Source organism: Heptranchias perlo, chromosome 9 (assembly GCF_035084215.1).
Source record: "Heptranchias perlo isolate sHepPer1 chromosome 9, sHepPer1.hap1, whole genome shotgun sequence".
NCBI lineage: Eukaryota > Metazoa > Chordata > Chondrichthyes > Hexanchiformes > Hexanchidae > Heptranchias > Heptranchias perlo.
Genome location: NC_090333.1, coordinates 41,579,587 through 41,601,320, shown reverse-complemented (window position 1 = coordinate 41,601,320; position 21,734 = coordinate 41,579,587). Strand labels below are relative to the sequence as shown.

The 21,734-nt window shown below is 40.2% G+C and overlaps 1 protein-coding gene across 4 annotated transcripts in view; it reads left to right on the top strand.

Annotated features, from left to right (window-relative positions):
* Positions 1-21,734, top strand: part of patj (PATJ crumbs cell polarity complex component) — a 355,365-nt gene that overhangs the window by 305,910 nt on the left and 27,721 nt on the right. For all 4 annotated transcript variants that reach the window (XM_067990267.1, XM_067990266.1, XM_067990265.1 and 1 more), the window contains 5 exons: positions 14,357-14,550; positions 16,102-16,249; positions 16,753-16,839; positions 18,614-18,728; positions 20,128-20,165. In XM_067990267.1, coding sequence (XP_067846368.1) covers positions 14,357-14,550; positions 16,102-16,249; positions 16,753-16,839; positions 18,614-18,728; positions 20,128-20,165 — 582 coding nt within the window. The remainder of the gene's footprint in view (positions 1-14,356; positions 14,551-16,101; positions 16,250-16,752; positions 16,840-18,613; positions 18,729-20,127; positions 20,166-21,734) is intronic.

The window sequence follows — 21,734 nt, the reverse complement described above, 5'->3', positions numbered from 1 at the left end:
CTTGTTGAGTTGCTACACCGCACCCTGTAGATAGAGCATACAGTGTGTTATTTATGCAGGGGGAGGATATTGAATCTATGGGGCGCTAATCAAGCAACCTGCTTTATCCTGGATGGTGCTGACCTTCTTGATTGTTGTTGCAGCTACACCCATCCAGATGAATGGTGAGTATTCCATAAACACTCCTGACTTGAGCCCTGTAGAGGCTTTGTGGGATCAAGAGGTGAACCACTCATCAAAACGTACCTAGTCTCTGCCCTGCTCTCGTAGCCACAGTGTTGATATGGCTTATGCAGTTAATCTTCTAGTCAATGTGACGCCCCCAAGATGTTGTTAGTGGGGGCCTCGGTTTAACATCTCATCCAAAGGATGGCACCTCCAACAGTGCGGCACTCCCTCAATACTGGACTGAAGTGTTAGACTAGATGATATGCTTAAGTCCTGCAGTGGGGCCTGAATGTACAAACTTCTAATCCTAGAGGCAAGAGTGGTAACCCTGAGCCAAGGCTGACACTTTACAACCGAGTGTGTTCCTGGGCCACTCCAGAGGGCATGTAATATGGGACTAGAGTAATGTGTAGGCCGAACTGGGTTGGGGTGGCTGGCTATATTTAGTGAAGGATATTTATGAACCAAATGAGTTTTTACAACAAAATAGCAGTTTTAATGGTTAGTTTTCTGGTATTAGCCATCAGATTCCCAGATTTATTAAGTTCAATTTCATAACTTCATGATTTGAAATCAGGACTCCTCAGTTGCTAATCCAGTGCTATAACCATCACACTACTGTGTTTCTGGTTATTCTACGACCATTCACCCATCTAATGCGGCTGATTATTACTTCAATTTAATTAACTAAATTGATAGGTTACAATAATTTAGCTCACATATTACTGAAACACAGAACTTTTTTTTAAACTATGGAAAAACATTTTTACCCCACTCCTTCTGGAAAATTGATAGTTTTTAAAAAAAAAGTTACTTCATGTGATTTTTATACATCAGTTTCCGTACAATAGGGTTGAACTTTTAATCTAAGAATTTGTTCCTATAAATAAAGGATTGAGTGTTATGCGAGACAATCATACTTGCCAACAATTTGTGTTTGATGTGAAAAATCAGCAGAGCTAGCAACGCCCCATTTAAAACTTCCTGCAGCAAGCTCCACCACAAATGCCTGTAGCTCATTTTTAACGTGTGTCATACTCCCTAGTTTAGCAGGCACGATTGGAGTGAGGATGTTGACTCATTAACAGGTGCTTCCCCAGAGAATAGAAAATATATTTTGTCATTCGCACTTGGTTCCCTCTTCAGAAATTTTTGAATCCACAATTGCTGCAAAATACATTTTCATGTATTTCAGTTATTTTTCTTCCTATAAATTGATTATGTGCTTTAAAGTCATCAGCTTTTCTGTAACTGTGTTGACTTTTTTGGCATTATCGGTCAGTTTTTGCTAGATTTCAAGGTTGCCATGTATGGTTAGAGTACTCCATTTTTCAAACTTTGGGATCAGCTAGATGGACCATTATCATAGTATGTTACAGCACCGAAGGAGGCCATCCGGCCCATCGTGCCTGTGCCAGCTCTTTGAAAGTGCTATCCAATTGGACCACTTGGGCCGAATGGCCTGTTTCTGTGCTGTAGATTCTATTTAACCTTCCAATGCCAGCAATCACCTACATTCTATTAAACTATAGTCCTAATCCCCTCCTCTTTCCCCATAACACTGTAAATTTTTCCCTTCAAATATTTGTCCAATTCACTTTTGAAAGTTATTATTGAATCTGCTTCCACCACCCTTTCAGGCAATGCATTCCAGATCATAACACATCTGCATAAAAAAAAATGTTTCCTTATGTCACCTCTGGCTCTTTTGTCAATCACTTTAAATCTGTGTCCTCTGGTTACCGACCCTTCTGCCACTGGAACCAGTTTCTCCTTATTTATTCTATCAAAACCGCTCATGATTTTGAACACCGCTATCAAATCTCCCCTTAACCTTTTCTGCTCTAAGGAGAACAACCCCAGATTCTCTAGTCTCTCCACATGACAAGTCTTTCATCCCTGGTACCATTCTAGTAAATCTCCTCCCTACCCTCTCTAAGGTCTTGACAACCATCCTAAAATGTGGTACCCAGAATTGGAAACAATATTCCAGCTGGGGTCTCACCAGTGTTTTATAAAGGTTTAGCATAACTTCCTTGCTTTTGTATTCTATGCCTCTATTAATAAAGCCCAGGATTCCATATGCTTTTTAAACAGCCTTCTCAACTTGTTCTGCCACCTTCAAAGATTTGTTTACATACACCCCCAGGTCTCTCTGTTCCTGTACCCCTTCAAAATTGTACCGTTTAGTTTATATTGCTCCTCCTGATCTTCCTACCAAAATGTATCACATCACATTTCTCTGAGATACATTTCATCTGCCATGTTTTTGCCCATTTCACCAGTCTGTCTATGTCTTCCTGAAGTCTGTTACTATCCTCCACGTTGTTTACTACATTCCCGAGTTTCATGTCATCTGCAAACTTGGAAATTATACCCTTTATACCCAAGTCCAGGTCGTTAATATGTATCAAAAAGAGCGATGGTCCTAATACCGACCCCTGTGGAACACCATTGTATACGTCCCTCCAGTCTGAAAAACAACCGTTCACCACTAGTCTCTGCTTTCTGTCCCTTAGCCAATTTTGTATCCACACTGCCACTGTCCCTTTAATTCCATGGGCTTTAATTTTGCTTACAAGTTTATTATGTGGTATTTTATCAAATGCCTTTTGAAAGTCCATATACACAACATCAACCACACTACCCTCATCAACCCTCTCTGTTACTTCATCAAAGAACTCAAGTTAGTCAAATACGATTTTCCTTTAATGAATCCATGCTGACTTTCATTTATAAGCCCATACTTTTCCAAGTTCCAATTAATTTTGTCCCGGATTATTGTCTCCAAAGGTTTCCCCACTACCGTCATTAGGCTGACTGGCCTGTATTTGCCGGGCTTATCCCTCTCCCCTTTTTGAACAAGGCTGTGTAACATTTGCAATCCTCCAGTCCTCTGGCACTGCCCCCATATCTAAGGAGGATTGGAAAATTGTGGCCAGAGCCTCCACAATTTCTTCCCTCAGTAACCTAGGATGCATTCCATCTGGACTGGGTGACTTTTCTACTTTGAGTCCTGCCATCCTTTTAAGTACCTCCTTTTTATCTATTTTTATCCTATCCAATATCACTCCTACCTCCTTTACTGTTACATTGGCAGCATTCTCTTTTCTAGTGAAGATTGATGCGAAGTATTCATTTAGTACCTTAGCTGTACCCTCTGCCTCTACAAGATTATCTTTTTCGTCCCTAATCAGCCCCACCCTTCCTTTGACTACCCTTTTACTATTTATATATTTAGAAAAGATTTTTGGGTTCCGTTTTATGTTAGCCTCTAATCTAGTCTCATGCTCTCTCTTTGCCCCTTTTATTGTCTTTTTTGATCTCCTCTATACTTTCTGTATTTAGTTTGGTTCTCTACTGTATTATGAATCTTGCCATAAGCCTTCCTTTTCTGTTTCATTTTAATATCTACATCTTTAGTCATCCAGGGAGTTCTAGCTTGAGATGTCCTTCCTTTCCCCCCTTGTGGGAATGTGCCTACTCTGTACCTGAACCATTACCTCCTTGTTCAATTACAATTTTGCCTACCAATTTTTGATTCCAATCCACCAGAGCAAGATCCCTTCTTAACTCACTGAAATTGCCCCTTCTCCCGTTTAGTATTTTCACATTTGATTGTTTTTTGTCATTTTCCATAACTACTCTAAACCTATTGATATTGTGATCACTGTTCCCCAAATGCTCCCCCACTGAAACATGCTCTGCTTGCCCCACTTCATTCCCCAGACCTAGATCTAACACTGCTTCCTTCCTGGTTGGGCTGGAAACACACTGATCAAGAAAGTTCTCAGGTACATTTCAGGAATTCTTCCCCCTCTATGCCCTTTATACTGTTACTGTCCCAGTCTATGTTTGTATAATAGAAGAACCCTATTATCACTACTCTATAGTTCTGACATCTTCCTGTAATTTGCCTGCAAATTTGTTCCTCTAGCTCCTTCCCACTATTTGGTGGCCTATTGTATACACCCAGTAGCATAATAGCTCCTCAGAAGTTCCTTAATTGTAAGACAAATAGATTCTGTCTTTGACCCCTCAACTACATCATCCCTTTCCAGTGCTATAATAGTTTCTTTGATCAATACTGCTAACCCCCCTCCTTTTTTTCCTCCCCTATCATTCCTGGACGATTAAGTACCCATTCCTCCCCTTCTTCGAGCCGGATCTCTGTTATTGCCTCTATATCATGGTCCCATGTGGCGACTTGTGCCTGCAGCTCACCAACTTTATTCACCACGCTATGTGCAGTTACACACATGCACTCCAAACTCATCTTAGACTACCTCTCATTTGCTCCCCGTTTGATTCTTCCTATTTCTGAACTATTCTTTACTCTAGTGCTATTTGTCTCTCCCAGTCTTCTGTTCACCTTGTTTCTCCTTTCCAATGTCTATTCTAGACCTGTAAATTCTTATGTTCCTAATTTTAAAAGACAACCATGCAACAATTTGCTGTGTTCTCGGCATTCAAAAAAAATCGCTTTATAAATGCTGCAGAAAATATTACTGTAAATCTCATATGGTTAGCATTTTGTAACCCTGCTGAGTATCATAACTATTTAGTTCAGGTTAGTATGGGATAATTTGGCTCTTTATAGTTCTCATTCAGTTCACAATTTTCGTCAGCATACGTCTGAGCCACAAATGTTTCAGTTTACAATTACAGTTTGAACCATCACCTTTCATATCTTTCCAGAACATATTCATCCACAGAACTGCCATTTGAGCTTCTAGTCATGCTATTGTATTGAAGAAAGATTTAGATGTAGAGTTTCCTTTCATCCTAATAAATGACTGTTCCCCTGAATGCATTGTTTATAAGACATCAATGAAACTGAAACTTCTGCTACAATAACAGAGAGTGATTATTTTTTTCCTTTAAAGATAACCCTGGATAAATGATTTTATTATTTTACTGGAATAATAAATGACAACAATGTTTTGGTGGACAGCGGGGGAAGTAACAGTATAACTGCACAACTAGACTAAGGATAAAAATCCAACTGTTACATTGGCCCAGAACTTACTTACCGTGGACGCCGCTCCTTAATGGCGTCCATTCCAACCGCCGTCGAATCTATCGGAGCAATTGTAAACAATTTTACAATTGCTCCGATAGATTATAGTCCAACAATTCTATTTTAAAATTCACAAGCTTTCGGAGGCTTCCTCCTTCCTCAGGTGAATGTACACCTGAGGAAGGAGGAAGCCTCCGAAAGCTTGTGAATTTTAAAATAAAATTGTTGGACTATAACTTGGTGTTGTAAAATTGTTTACAATTGTCAACCCCAGTCCATCACCGGCATCTCCACATCATGGCTATCGGAGCAAGTTCACGAATGCGCACATGCGCATTAAAAGCCAGAAATCGCGAACTTGCTCTGATAGGTTCAACAGCATTTTGACAATCCCAAATTAAAGGGCCAACCATGCCACAATCAATACAATCAAACACAATCACCAAACAATCATTAATTTACCCATCTGTCCAGCTGGAACGAAGATACTAATGCCATGAGAAGGTATGCTTGAAAATAATAGCCCTACACTACTTTTTAAAAGCACGGAAACTTATAATGACTGCAAAACAACAAAAAATTAAATTTTAAAAATGTGGACTGTCTAATTATTTCTATTTTAATATTTTTTGATCATTAAAATTATTAAAACATTTTTTAAAATGTAACTTTTAATTTCTGTATGTTTCAGTACATTATAAATAATTTCCTTGCCTTTTTATAATAAGGTATGTTGTGATGTTAATTTTTTATTTAGACTAACATAGGGAATGTCACTTTAAATGAATGAGTATTACTTGCCTGTTTCTGGGCGGGGCTTCCATTCTCACAGTCTTTGCACGTGCACACGGCCTGCGCTGATCTCGGAGCGCACACGGCCTGCGCTGATCTAGGAACGCACACGGCCTGCGCTGATCTCGGAGCGCACACGGCCTGCGCTGATCTCGGAACGCACACGGCCTGCGCTGATCTCGGAACGCACACGGCCTGCGCTGATCTCGGAACGCACACTGCCTGCGCTGATCTAGGAACGCACACGGTCTGCGCTGATCTCGGAGCGCACACGGCCTGCGCTGATCTCGGGGCGCTCGCGGCCTGCGCTGATCTCGGAATGCACACGGCCTGCGCTGATCTCGGAACGCACACGGGCTGCGCTGATCTAGGAACGCACACGGCCTGCGCTGATCTCGGAACGCACACGGGCTGCGCTGATCTAGGAACGCACACGGCCTGCGCTGATCTCGGAACGCACACGGCCTGCGCTGATCTCGGAACGCACACGGCCTGCGCTGATCTCGGAACGCACACGGCCTGCGCTGATCTCGGAACGCACACGGCCTGCGCTGATCTCGGAACGCACACGGCCTGCGCTGATCTCGGAACGTACACGGCCTGCGCTGATCTCGGAACGCACACGGCCTGCGCTGATCTCGGAACGCACACGGCCTGCGCTGATCTAGGAACGCACACGGTCTGCGCTGATCTCGGAGCGCACACGGCCTGCGCTGATCTTGGAGTGCGCTACTGGAGAAGATTTCAAAATTAAGCAAATGGACGTTGTGGCCTATGCAGTGAATATATTCATATTTTTTATCCGCATGGTGTGCAGAGAGCCTCGCGACGCCGGTCGGAGCAAGTTCCGGCCCATTACTTGATAAAGTTAGGAATTATGTTTATAAAACTGGGAGTATAGTTAGGTTGATCAAAAATACTTGACTTAGATCTGAATCAGTTAGGTTGCAACTGCTAAGTCAAGAAGTAATGCAAATAGAACATCGCGGGTTGTATATATTGCTGGAGTGTGCATTAGGTTGTGAGAAACTGCTATCTTGTCTGTTAGTACACAAATGTAATTACTCCAGCTTTGTGTGCCCTAGCAAACACCAGAGTCAAATTTCTGAGGCATCCGTCCTTGCTGTCGTTGCCTTTACCTGAAAACAGTTGTTCAACTTGTGTACAAAGAGAAGTATGTGTTTACCTGTGATTTCTGTGCTGTTCTTTGTCATTAATAGAAAAAAAAGTACTATATCTGTCTGTGAAGAATATTTCTTTTACCAAGATTTAATGGTAGAAAAATTGTGCATGAAGAGAAATGACTGTCGAATTTGAACAGCTTAGTGTTTTTTCATAATATTTTTTAATGAAAAATGAAAGGTGGCTGGAGAATATAAAATAATCTATTACTGATCTGTACATGTTCAAGCAGTTAGCATCACAGTACAGCCGCTGGACGTGCTGACATTATGTTACATGCTTGTCCATTGTATATCTGTCCAACTACCTGCTATGTCAGTTACTTTAAGAAATGTTAATCAGATTATGAACAGATTTAATAAGTGGCCCATTATTACCAAAAAATTATTTATTTTTTAAAATGTGAATGCCAGGACAAATCCATCTGTTCTGTTCAATCATCTGTAAACACTGAAGTGCCCACTAATTAGCAGATTAGACAAGTGACTTCCTGGCATCAGACATTGAAAAATGGACATATCAGAAGCTGTATATGTGCCTGTACGTGCATACCAAACCACTCAGCTGTCACAGGCAGGCAGAATCAGCATTAACAGATAATGTTCAGCATTATCAACTAGTGTTCAGCATCAGCATTATTCAGACCTTAAGGGCTTTTACTTACCCTTTAATCTGTTTTGCTTTATATTGCAGGTATTTATTTGCAATTTATAAATGCTCCATTAATAGCACCAGGATTAATATCATTTAGGAAACTAACTTATTTTTCACTCTAGTAGGTTGGCCTAAAAACAATTTATTCATTTTATCTCAACTTCCTCTCTCTCATTATTTGTCTTACTTTTTGTTAGCAACCAAAAAACCTTCCTCACAATTCCTTCCTCACCTTACTTATGTCACCATAGCCCTGTCTCAGCATGAATACCAGTGTCTTAATCCTTGTCACACCATGTTTACCAATGTCACAACTGTAACTTCCATTTATATGGCACCATTAACATTTTTTTAAAAAACCAAAGTACTTCACAGGAGGCACATTGAAAACAGATGCAGAGTCAAGAAAGGAGAAATTAATTGGGAGTGACCAAAATCTTGACAGAAGAGATGGGTTTTGAGAAGGTTTCTAAAGGAGAGAGGTGAAGAGATGGAGGGATTTAGGAAGGAATTCCAGAGGGAAATCTGAGGCAACCGAAGGCTCTGCTCCCATTGCTTGGCCAAAGGGAAGGGGATGTACTAGAGGCTGGAGTCAGAGGAACTGAAAGTTCGGGGGTGGTCATAGGGCTTGAGGAGATGAGGTGGGGCAAGGCCAAGGAGGGATTTAAAGACAACGACATGGATTTTAAACTTGATGCATTGGGGAGCAGGGACCTAATGTAGGTCAGCAAGAACCGCAATGAGGGGCAAGTTGGGCTTAATGCGGGACAGGATGCCATTAGATTAGAGTCTGGAAGTGACGCAGACATGTATAAGGATTTTTAGTGACAGAGGAGCTGAGGTGATGTTGTAGAGATGGAAGAAAGGCATCTTTGTGATGGGGTCTGAAGGTCAACCAAGGCTCAAACAGGATACTGTGATCATGAACACTCTGGTTCAGCCTGAGAGTAGCTGGGCAGACAATGGAATTAGTGGCAAGAGAGTGGAGTTTGTGGAGGTGGGGGAAAATACAATGGTTTTGGTCTCCTGGAGGATTTTTTAAAAATGTTTTTTAAAAAATTGTTTTAAAACTCACCTACTTACCTGTAGTAAGATGGGAACCAGAGGAGTTTGAGAGACCTGAAATTGCAGACACACCTAGTGGACAGATCATGGAATTTCAGCGTCACAGGTCATCATGTTAATGGGGAAATCCTACTAAAAGCATGATCGGGCTGGTACCACCAGGTACAGACACAATTAACCTGGAAAAATTCATAGGCACTGTTAGCATAGGACTTTTGAAAGAAAGGGTGGCAGGTGCCTTTGGATTGGAAAATTGCAAATGATGCTCCATTATTTAAGAACAGAGGGAGGGAGAAACCAGGTAATTACAGATCTGTCAGCTTAACATCAATTGTGGGGAAGTTACCGGAATCTATCATCAGAGACAGATTGACTGAGCACTAGGAGAAATATTAGCTGATCAAAGAGAGTCAGCATGGATTTGTGAAGGATAGGTCACGTCTGACTAATCTAGTTGAATATTTTGAGGAGGTCACTACATGGTGAATAGGGGAGTGTCTATGGGTATTGTCTTCCAGAAGGCATTTGATAAGGTTCCGCACAAGAGATTATTGGCAAAAATGAAAGCGCATGGAATTAGAGGTAACCTTGTGACATGGGTCGGTAATTGGGAGGTAGAAGACAGAGAGTAGGGATAAAGGATTTGTTCTGATTGGTGCGATGTGACATGTGGTGTTCCTATGGATCATTACTGAGGTCTGAGCTTTTCACCATATATGTAACTTGGATGAAGGAATAGAGAGTTGTATATCGAAGTTTGCAGATGACACTAAGTTAGGAGGCACAGTAAGTTGTGTGGATGGGAGCATGAAGTTACTAGGTGGCATAGACAGTAAGTGAGTGAGCAAAACTAAGGCAGATGGAGTTCAATGTGGGGAAGTGTGAGGTCATCCACTTGGATCTGTGAAAGACAAATCTTAATATTTTCTTAATAGTGAGAGACTAGGAGCCATGGAGGAACAAAAGGATTTAGGTGTCAATGTAGACAAATCACTAAACGCTAACGCATGAGTACAAAAAGTAATCAAGAAGGATAATGGAATGTTGGCCTTTATCTCAAGAGGGTTGGAATTCAAAAGTGAGAAAGTGATCCTTCAGTTGTACAGAGCCTTGGTCAGATCCCATTCAGAGAACTGCGTTCAATTTTGGGCACCAAACCTCAGGAAAGATATATTGGCCTTGGAAGGGGTACAGCACAGATTCACCTGAATGAGATACCAGGGCTTAAGTAGTTAAATTATGATGACAGGTTGCATAAACTTGGCTTGTATTCCCTTGAGTTTAGAAGGTCGATGGGTGATCTAATCAAGGTGTTCAAAATGATAAAGGGATTCAATAGGGTAGATACAGAGAAACTATTTCCTCTGGTGGGGAAATCCAGAACAAGAGGGTATAAGCTTAAAATTAGAGCTAGGCCATTTAGGACTGAAATCAGGAACCATTTTTCACGCAAAGTGTGGTAGAAATCTGGAACTCTGTCCCCAAATGCTGGACAGTTGAAATCTTCATGACTGAGATCGATAAATTTTATTTAGGTAAATATACCAAGGGATATGGAGCAAAGGTGGATAAATGGAGATGAGGTACAGATCAGCCATGGTCTAATTGAATGATGGAACAGGCTCAAAGGGCTGAATGGCCTACTCCTGTTCCTATGTCCCTATGACATACTATTTTTAGATAAATACTAGCTGGTTTCCTGTGGTGTTGTTCATGGAGCACAGTACTAAGGCACTTTCTATGGGGAAGTGGTCCATATGGGCACATCTTAAGATTAATTAGAGACTGATTAAAACTGCTAGTAAATCTCTAGCTCCTACTCTGGAAAGAAGCTAAGTTATCAAGGTTGAAAAAACTGATAGCTAGAAGACTGTCTTTCTTTGTTTTTTAATACTTGTGACATTTGGAAGTGTAATGGATGCATACTAGATGCATTTATGTGTACTGGTGGACCCCTATGAAGTTGCCCACAATGTGTCACAGGGTATGCTGTGTTATAACGACAGTTGTGTTACACAATATGACGTATATTATAACATGGTACAGCTAATCTCCTGTTGAATTTGTCACAAAGAAAATTATTAATCATTCAATCTTTAAAACTGCAAAAATACCGAATTACAACTGAAAAAAGCAAAATATAAATAAACATATCAAAGATTTGTAACACCATATAGGCAATGCAAGCTTTTTATTGAGAATTGCCTGCTTTTTGGGGGGTTAGGTTACTAATGACACTTTTACCTGTAAATTTTCAGCTTGGGGAAAAATCAACATGGACACCAATTTTACAAAATTCAGAGTGATTTGATTGTCTCCCCTTCTGCTCCTTGCTTTTGGCAGCTATTATTGACTGCTAATTTGTTGCTTGGCATGTCACTGTTTTATGAATCTTCAGTCAATCAATGCAAGTATATAACACAGAAATTGCATGAGTAAAACAGTGAGATGCCAAAGTGTAACACTGGAACTGTGACAGACAATCAGGATATATATGCAGCTTCTGCTATTATAGGAGGATGTTTCTAGTGTGTGCCTGTCACACTTAAAAGTACCCCTCTTTGTTACAGGTGTAAAATACAAAAACAGCAAAAGAAAGCCAATCACTTCCTCTCAGTTTTTCTGACTTTGAGGAAAGGTATTTACAAGCAGCTCCCAATGAACAAAGAAACAATTAGCCTCAGAATGTGAGAGAGATATCTAATACAAAAAAGTGAACCTCACTGATCAAGTGCAGTCTTCGTCAATCTGGGCTAGAGGGCAGCAGATAATTGGACCAGGGCCATCGAAGCACTGTGATGTTAGAGGCTAGAAGAGACCACAGGAGGAAAGTAAAATGGGGTTAGAAGCTGGAGGGAGAATGGAGAGGATGATTAGAGGCCAAGAAGAGTGGGGAAGGTAGACCAGGGTTAGAGGCTGGGAGGAGGTGGGGAGGGATGGGGAGAACGTATGGAAGCCAAGGAGAGTGGGGAAGAGAGCTGAGTTAGGGGCTGGTGGTAAAGGATAGAGGAAAAATAAGCACAGTAAGAAACCAGAGGAGAGTTAGAGACCTAGCAAAGAGTGGGGAAAGAATTGATGGACACTGGAGTGTTGCAGGAGTTCAGGGGAATCATCTATACTTCTACAAGTAGGGACACAGCATGGTAAGCCTGGTGAGCTGTAGCTCACTGGGAAAGAGGAGAGAAAGGTGGGGAAAGGGTGAACAGAGAGCAAGGGAGGAGAGGAAGGGGGAAAGAGAGGGGAGGGTGTTGGAGGAGTCAGGGAAGGAGTGGGGAGGGGGGGTCTTTACTCACCAGGAAACTGGTGTAACTTCAGCAGAAGAACAATCACTATTAAACTCCAAAAATAGTGACTTCGAGACCTGCTGTGTCTAAAATTTGGGCCTTAAATTACTACGAATGTTCAGAACTGGCGTAAATACAGGAAACTCGCGTTCTTTTGCATGGGGCGGAGCTATGTTAATGAGCTGAGTGGGGTTTTGGCCGACGTAACTCAGGAGCGAAGCAAATGCTCGAGGAAATTTGTGCGTAATGAGGATCTGGTGTAAAACTAGCATAAGTCACTTGCACACCAATTTCATCAGAAAAACCTGGCGCAACATGGCTCTTATGCCATTGTTGTGCCGAAAATTGCGAGGGAATTCCTGACCAATAGATTTTACATCAGTCCATGAGGAGTTAAATAGCTAAAAAAGTAAATATGCCATCATGGCATTTTAGTCCATATGCTGTTTAACCCTTTTGATGCAAATAGAGTTCAACTCCAAAATCAAAGGGTTTCAGATGTATTTTAGACCACTGTGAATGACTGATCTTCTGTACAATTGCTCCATTACAGTTTTTAATCCCTAGTAGCAATTTACAAGCCTTGTTTTGAGGAGAGTGTGAATTTTGAAAGCTGTAAAAGGATGTTTGGTTCCTGACAGCCAGCACTAAATTATTTGAATTCCTGAAACTGGCATTGTCAACAAATTTTATGTTGGTCAAGTGTGCCATCTATTGGAATCCTGTTGATTTGTACTCAGCTATTCTGAGGACATTTGATTAGCCTGTGTAGATACAATATTTAACACACAACCCATTGAACCAAAGATGGTAAAAATAACCTGAAAACACAAACTTCAATTTTGTGCTCTAATTTAATGGAATTATTAAATAAATAGCAAAATAACAGCTATCTGACTGAATATTTCAACTATATACTTAAAAAAATTATGGTGTATACAGTGATACTTAATCACTTTGTTTTAAATTTGAATAGCAGGAAAGATCTAAACCTTTTCCACATTTGGGCAACAGAACACGATGACCCAGATTCACACTTGCACCTTTGAATTATTCATCAAAAATAAATGTGCATTGCTGTAGTGGAGTGGTTTGTGCTCAGGATTCCCTGCAGAGAGTTCGGAGTTCAGTCACGTATGGAGTGAGGTATGGTGCAAAAGTGAGGCACTTCTTCAGTGGACAGATGAAAAATCAGAAAGTGATTGAACCTCATCCACTTACACTCAGCTCTTTGTGGCCAGTTACACAGCAACATTGGCAGATAGAAAAGAGACATCAACTTGCGTCATTAAGTGGTTCACAATGCAAGGAGACCTAAAGAGAGAGAGAAATAATATGTGATTATGCAGTTTAACCACACTTTGATCTAACTTAATCTATATAATTAAAAAAGTTTGTGCCTTGCTTGTATGCATCACGAAATGTCAGTAGAGCATAAACCATGCTGATTTGTTCAAATTTCACATTCAAAAGGCTAGCCTTCAAAAAACATTTCAACACTTATTTTACTATTAGTCAAGAAATTTCCATTAATAAAAAGATAAATCAATCACATTCCTTTGAAAGTTATTTTTCCCTAAATCTTGGTCATCACAACACATTCCTAAAAATAAAATTCAACAATTATGAAAAATCAATCTCAAAAATTATCAATAAACTCACTTGTCCCATTTTCCAGTACTTAAAATATATTTTGCCTGCATGGATATCCCCTCTCATAGGGCCTTGAGCTTTCCTTCTGCTCTATTCCCAAACCTTCAGTTTTGCCTTCGGTTGAATATTTTGTGTGCCTCTTCGTATGTGTGCCCTGAGAGCTTATCGTCCTCGCTGCTGTTTTTTCACCTTCAGTGTTGCATTTTTATACTGGGACGCATATGCGATCATTATCTTTTCCGAGTTTCAGTTTATGCATGGTAAAATACAAATCAAAAGGAGAACAAATAAAAATAGGGAGGGAGAAAAGAAAAAAACCTAAAGAGGGGATCAAGAGAAGAGTAGAAGCCAGAAAATAGTAGGGAGGAGGAAAGAGTAGTGAAAGAGGTGGAAAAAACAAGGAAAGATTTTAAAAGAGCTAATTATACAATACTAAATGTGAGGCATCAGCAGCTCCCCTTGACCGCTCAATTTATTTATCTTTTTAAACCTTGATCTGTGAGGAAAGCTTGGAGAGATTCACTTTGCTTTTTGTTAGGTAAACGGAATTGATTTAAGGAATGCAACTCACGAAGAAGCAATCAATGCATTGAGACAGACACCACAGAAGGTGCGACTCACTATCTTCAGGGATGAAACACAGTACAAGGATGAGGAGAATTTAGATGTGTTTTTTGCGGACCTTCAGAAGAAAGTCGGTAGGGGATTGGGCCTGAGTATTGTAGGAAAAAGGTAAGTAAGATGATTGGCTTCTTTCACATCCATTGTTAAAAATTAATTTTGCACAGTGCTGATAGAATGCATAATTTTCTTCAGGACCATGTGTTAGGAGGTTCTTACTATGAACAAGGAACTCCCTGTTGACAGTACTTCTAAATAGTAGATCCCTGCTGATGTAGTGATGTGTTTAGTAAAAGTACTGTAGGTGAAATTTTACAATGAACATAATTTTGAATCCTTTTGGTAATGTAATCATCATGTCCAAATGAAGATTCATTCAAAATTACATTTTTTTTAAAAAGTAACAGCAGATTCAATCTGTCCATAAGCTTTTCCAGTAGCACGGAGCAGCTGATCAGCATTGTGCAGAAGTACTGTCTATTAGAAGGTTTAAATATAGCAGACCCCTTTGTTGCATTGTTTTTAGCTTCTTTGCTAGTAAAGAACTTGTATTAAAATACCCATTAGAAACGTACCCCATTATTTAACAGATTTTTCACGGCTTCCTCCAAGACTATTATAATTGGGGTGTAGTATAGCAGGAAATAGTTCTGTTTTTCTTAACCCTATAAGAATTGCATGTATTGCATGAATAAATAAGGAAGTGAACTAGAGGTTGCACCCCCCCACCCCCCGCCCCGGATATTTATTTCAGTAACCTTTTAGGAACTGGCTTTGCATTTCTGTTCTGCAGGAGAGGGGCTTTTATTCAGTATGATATTTAAGTTTTAAATATTGTTTGCTGTGGACTGTTTTGAGGGAGTTGAATGTAAGTTGTTAGGATTTCTATATCCCAATCAGTAAAATAACACCACAAAATTGTATTTGAAAAAAAAAGTGTTGGAAAGGATCAGGACATTGGTTTAGACCCATAGGTGCTCTAATAGACTGTGCATAGAGTGATGAGATTCAGGGTTGTGGCTACATGGTAGGTTTCATGTGCCATTGGAATAGGTGCTGAGTGGAGTCCAGGCACTTCCCTGTTGGAAAAGTTGAACATGAAGTTCTCTCTTCTTTTCCTTCCTCCCATAACCAAATACCATCTGCTCAGTTCCTAGTAAACAGCCCAAAAGCAGCATTCGAAGTAGTTTTCCTGCCCTCCCTCTTGGTCATGAAATTGTAAAGGAAAATAAAATAAAATTGAGTCAGGGGTAAAAGCTAACCTGAAAAATAGGGGGCAGATATAATCTCAAGGGGTAATGTTCCGACTTTGCATTCCTGGTGGGAGCTTTGGCCTCCAAGAGTACATATTGGAAATACTCGTTCACACTGCACCATTTTCTGACCATTCAGGACCATGGGAAATCACCTATTAGAAATTCAAATTTCTAATATGTGCTCTTAGTGCAAAGGACAACCCACTGAAAGTGTGAAGTTAGAACATTAACCCTTAAATGTTTTCTTGCAATTACATGTATAGCTCATATTAGTTTTAAGACCTTGGAATACTGATATAATACTGTTAATTTGTAAACTATATGGATTTTCACCTCCATGTTCTTTATCAGCATATCCTATGAAATCACAAGAATAACTTGAACTGAATTGTAAATACTTTAACAGGAATGGAACAGGAGTATTTATCTCGGATATTGTTAAAGGTGGAGCTGCTGAACTCGATGGGAGACTCATGCAAGGAGACCAAATCTTGTCAGTAAATGGAGAGGATGTGCGGAATGCTTCTCAGGAGACTGTGGCAACAATACTAAAGGTAAACTTGGAGTAACCGCATTGAAACCAGATTTTTCAAGTTCTCACTTACTTTCTTTCCTCTCCTCCCCAAATACCATGTGCTCAGTTCCTAGTAAACGGCTCAAAAACATCATAGTTTTCCTGCTCATCCTTTTGGTCAGTAAATTGTAAAAGAAAAGACCAAAAATAGAGCAGGAGTGAAATTTGCCCTGAAAAATAGAGGGCTGATATAGGCTCAACGGGTAATGTTCTGCCGTTGCATTGCTAGTGGGGAGCCTCGAGCACTGAAAGCATATATTGGAAATACTCGTGCACACTGCGCCATTTTCTGACCATTCAGGGCCATGGAAAATCAGCTACGTGCCAGAATTTCCAATATGTGCTCTTAGTGCACAAGACAACCCACTGAAAGCCTGAAGTTAGAACATTAACCCTTAAATATTTTCTTCCAATTGAATTTATAGCTAATAGTTTAATTACTTTGGACTTTCTTATTCCAAGCACTTTTATTTTTTTCTTTAGTGTGCCCAAGGATTGGTTCAGTTGGAGGTTGGCCGCCTGAAGGCAGGGTCATGGATTCCATCAAGGAGAACATCACAAGGCAGTCAGGTGAGGACTTTTTGTGCTATAAACACCATAGTCCATTTCCTGGAAGTTATTCATGATTTCCTAACTTTATATAACGCCAATAATATTTTAATTGAAATGTCTGTCTGTCAGACAACATTCGTGCAGTTCATTGGAATACCAAAATTCAATGCAATGACATGGTATAAAAAGAGTTATTGTTTATCTGAGCCAGTCTTATGTACCCCCTTATAGCAAGCCACATATAATCAGGTTTGGAAGCAGGTCAATTGTCTGCACACATAGCTGGGGGATATTTGGAAGTGATGTAATACACAAAGCTTCAACTTCACTTATAATGATCTACGTCTGTTCCAACATCCTCTAGACCTGGAAGACCACGTTGATATGCCTCACCACCTCCTTCCATTCACCACCTCGTTCCGTGCATCTTGGCCAATGTGGTGCCTCTTCACCATTAGTGTATGCAACCCCAATTTACCCAGGATTGCAAAATCAGGGTTGTATTGTCATCTTGGGGGTCAGGTGATAACTTTAAACCACTCAAGCTTTGGTCTTAATGTTTATGCTGACATCTGAACTTCTCAAGGAGACAATAGCCTTATTGCACATTCCCAAAGCTCCATATAATTTTGTATCTAAACTTTTAGATTCTGTTCATTAATTAACAGGATGCTTTGTATTTTAAAAGCAATAGTTTTTTTCTGTTAATGTATGTAAAAGGCAGCAACAGACAACCAGGTGTGTTTGATTAAAATGTTCATTTTGTGAACTAAGAAAGCATTAAATATCAAAAAATTGTTAAAAAGCAACGATTATCTGTGGCTTCTAAATATTACATTGGTAGGTCATCAAAGGACAGTCAAAAGTGATGAGCTACTTAATAGAACTGCAAGGCTTAAATTACTCTCAGCACCTTGATAAAGTCACTGTAAAGTGATTGGTGTCAAAAAAAAATCATCACTGATTATTATTTTCCAATTGGAAGTAAAAAAATCATTTATTTTCCAATTGGAAAATAATAATTGGAGTGATTTTTCTTATTGTAACATAAATCCTTAATTATCACATGTTCTGTTGGATAGTTTCTACATACAGTTGACAGTTGCGCTGTAAAAAGAAAATGCAGCAAGTCAATCTACATCTGAAAGAGGAAGGTAAGTGAAGCCCATGGAATAAAAGGGGTAGTGACAGCATGGATACAAAATTGACTAAGAGACAGGAAACAGAGAGTAGTGGTGAATGGTTATTTTTCGGACAGGATGAAGGAATACAGTAGTACTCCCCAGGGGTCGGTACTAGGACCACTGCTTTTCTTGGTTTATATTAATGACTTGGACTTGGGTGTACAGGACACAATTTCAAAATTTGCAGATGACATAGAACTTGGAAGTTTAGTGAACAGTGAGGAGGATAGTGATAGACTTCAAGAGGATATAGACAGGCTGGTGGAATGGGCGGACACATAGATGAAATTTAACGCAGAGAAATGCGAAGTGATACATTTTGGTAGAAGAACGAGGAGAGGCAATGTAAACTAATGTGTACAATTCTAAAAGGGGTGCAGGAACAGAGGGACCTGAGGGTATATGAGCACAGGTCGTTGAAGGTGGCAGGGCAGGTTGAGAAAGCGATTAAAAAAGCATATGGGATCCTGAAACAGGAAACGTAGACTGAGTCAGGTATACATTTGATCTCAATTGGCACAGCCTTTTGCCTTCATATCTAATTGCCTTCTCCCCCTTCAAAATTGGATAACTCTGATTAAGTACAGTTTCTTTTGATTCTAAACTAGATGAGCCAAGCAAGTGCTACCACTAATCCTCCACCTTTTGGAGCTGCTGTAACCATTTCACAAAATGTTTTTGGCAACAAGAAGAGTTCAGCTGATGCCTCACAAAGGAACTCAGGTAAAATATCAGAAATAGATGAATGATATGTGCTTGAAAATCCTTACCTGTACCCTTTCCAAACTTAAGTCTCCGGCCACGTTGGGGTAATTTTCACCCTCACCACCTGGGCGGGTTCTACAATAGGTGGGTCATCCACTCCGCCCAGACGGTGAAGGTGAAAATTACCCCATTGGTTCTTCTGTATCTTCCACTATCAAATTAAACCTCCAGTAGAAAGTATAGATTCCAAAACCTTGCCCTCTTCTTTGCTATTACTTGGCTGTTTGTATACTGATATTTGATTCTTAAACAGTAACTGATTTCCACGAACACTCATAAGGAATGTGGAAATTAATTCACTTCAACAGTGCAGTTATAAATGTAATTGTTTGTGCAAATGCAGCCAAATTGAAAAGAACTATTTAAACATAAAGCATAAATGAGTAAAGGCCATTCAGCCCACAATCCTTCCACAGAATATCTATTATCTATTTCATCATGCACTCTATCCCACTTAATTGATCTTCTGAGGCTAAGTTCTGCATAAATATCCCTCAACATAATCTGGCAAAGCTCCACAATAAACATCCATCTTCACTATTGAACTCTAGCTTGCTGCCTTCCATAGGCAACAATCCAACAGTCAATCAGATTTAGTGTGGATCAGCTAAACCAAATGCAATGCACTCCATAGTTCAAGTAAGCTGCAACAATGAAAGTATTAGGCTCCTCCAGTGACTCAGTGAGTTTATCCATTGAGTAGTAGAGCCATACATAGCAGGAAGGTCCCAGATTCAATCCTCATCTGTGCTAATGTACTGATCAACTGGGATCAGTACGAGTGCTATAATTGCCTCATTGCATCTAGTTCACCAAGGTTGGGGAGGGGAAAATCACCCATTCTCATTCATAGCTATCCAACAATCCCTTGCTTATATACCTATGGATGGGCAGGATGGGGCTCTCCTGCAGTGGTTGAATAGTCTGCCTACTCACATTAATAACGACCTTCAAAAGAAGAGGGAGGAGGAAGAAAGCTGGTGACGAAAGATATATATTTTTTTAAGTACTGGATTGCTTCAACACTGAAAATATCATGAATGTATATAAGGTCTACTTATTCTCTGCACTGCAGTAACTCAGATTATGCTTTAATGTCTGTAAGAAAGATGATGTGATTGCACTTTGCATAAAGTGTTGCACAACAATAATATCTAGGCATTATAATATGCAAGTTTTGAATAATAACTTTTTTGTTCAACACAGTTTGTAGTGCTATTTTGTAGATTCTCAACATTTGGCAAAAGTTAATTTGATTTAATTGCAGGTGACTGTATCAGTGTCTGTCATTCATAAAATTTGACTAAGGCCATCTGGCTTCCTAATAAAGAGGTTTGTACCACTTTGAATCTTTTAGGTTCAGATACAGGACTGAGAACTGTGGAAATAACAAGGGTGAGTGTTGTTTATTAATTACTTAAAGTATGCAAGCAATGATTAATTGTCATAAAAAGTAAAATTTTCCTTTGGATATAAAATAGCTTATGCAAAACAACACTTAAAAATACTTACCAGCCATTTGGTGCAGTGGTAGAGTTACGATGAAGTTTCACCATGAAGTTGGGTATTACAATAGGTCTTACAAATCAGAATTATCAGTGCTCCTGCATTCAAGGACAATTTCACATGGGATCACTATCTCCCACCTGAGGAACATGATAATTTGTAAAACAACTTGCATTTATATAGTGCTTTTAACATAGAAAAAAGGTGCTTCACAGAGGAAAAGAAGGACTGAACCAAAGGAGAGATTAGCAAGAGTAGCCAAAGAGGTGGGTTTTAAGGGGGGATTTTAAAGGAGGAGACGAGGTGTTGAGATGGTGGATTAGAGAGGGAATGGCAGAGAGTGGGATATAGGCAGCTGAAGGCACGGCCGCCAATGGTGAGGCGAAGTGAAGGGGAATTGCACAAGAGGTAGGAATCAGAGGAACGGAGATTCATGGGGGTATGGTGGGTGGGAGGGGTTGTAGGGCTGGAGAAGGTTATGAAGATAGGGAGGGGCAGGACCATGGAGAGATTTAAAGACAAGGGCACAAATCTTAAATTTGAGGCATTGGGAACAGGAAGGTTAGTGAAAAGGGTGATTGATGGGCAAGGGAGACTTGGGGGGTGATTTTAAACCACAAGAGCGGGTGGGAGTTGAAAATAGTTGGTTTTTTGGGTCGCAACCGCAAAATTTTCGGACTTTGCATTCCCAGTGGGAAGCCTGTACTTTTCCGTGCCGACGTTAAACCCAGAAATAAAGCCGGGTTGCGGTTGTGACCCAAAAAACAACTATTTTCAACTCCCACCTGACCCCAACCCACCCGTTCTTGGGGTTTAAAATCACCCCCCTGTGTGGGATAGGATGCAGGCAGCAGAATTTTGAATGAGCTGGAGATTGTGGAGTGGAGGATGGGAGGCCTCCAAGGAGAACATTGGAGTAAATAAGTCTGGAGGCAACAAAGGCATGTGTAAAGGTTTAAGCAGCTGATATGGTGAAGTGGGGAAAAGCAGGTAATATTACAGAGGTGGCCTGTACTGGTACGTCATTCACTTCCTCTCTCTGGTTGAAGCATCTGCTGCTTTTTTCTGCTACTCCCTTTTTTTCCTTTGATCCTACTAAAGGGATTGTTTATCTTCCAGTTGTCACATTTGGCTTTTCAGTTGCCACTTCTGATGAAGGGTTATGGCTGAAATGTATCCTATCTTTTCTCTTTATAAGATGCTGACTGACCTGCTATGTATTATCAATATTTTCTGTTTTTCTTCACATTTTCCATTGTTTTCTCTCGCTACCAAAGGAATTAAGGGATATGGGCCAAAGGCAGGTATATGGAGTTAGATCACAGATCAGTCATGATCTTATCAAATGGCGGAGCAGGCACGAGGGGCTGAATGGCCTACTCCTGTTCCTATGTTCCTAGAGGTGAACTACCCTGGAATTCATATATTTAAACTGGAGGGCTTATTGTTTTAATAGTG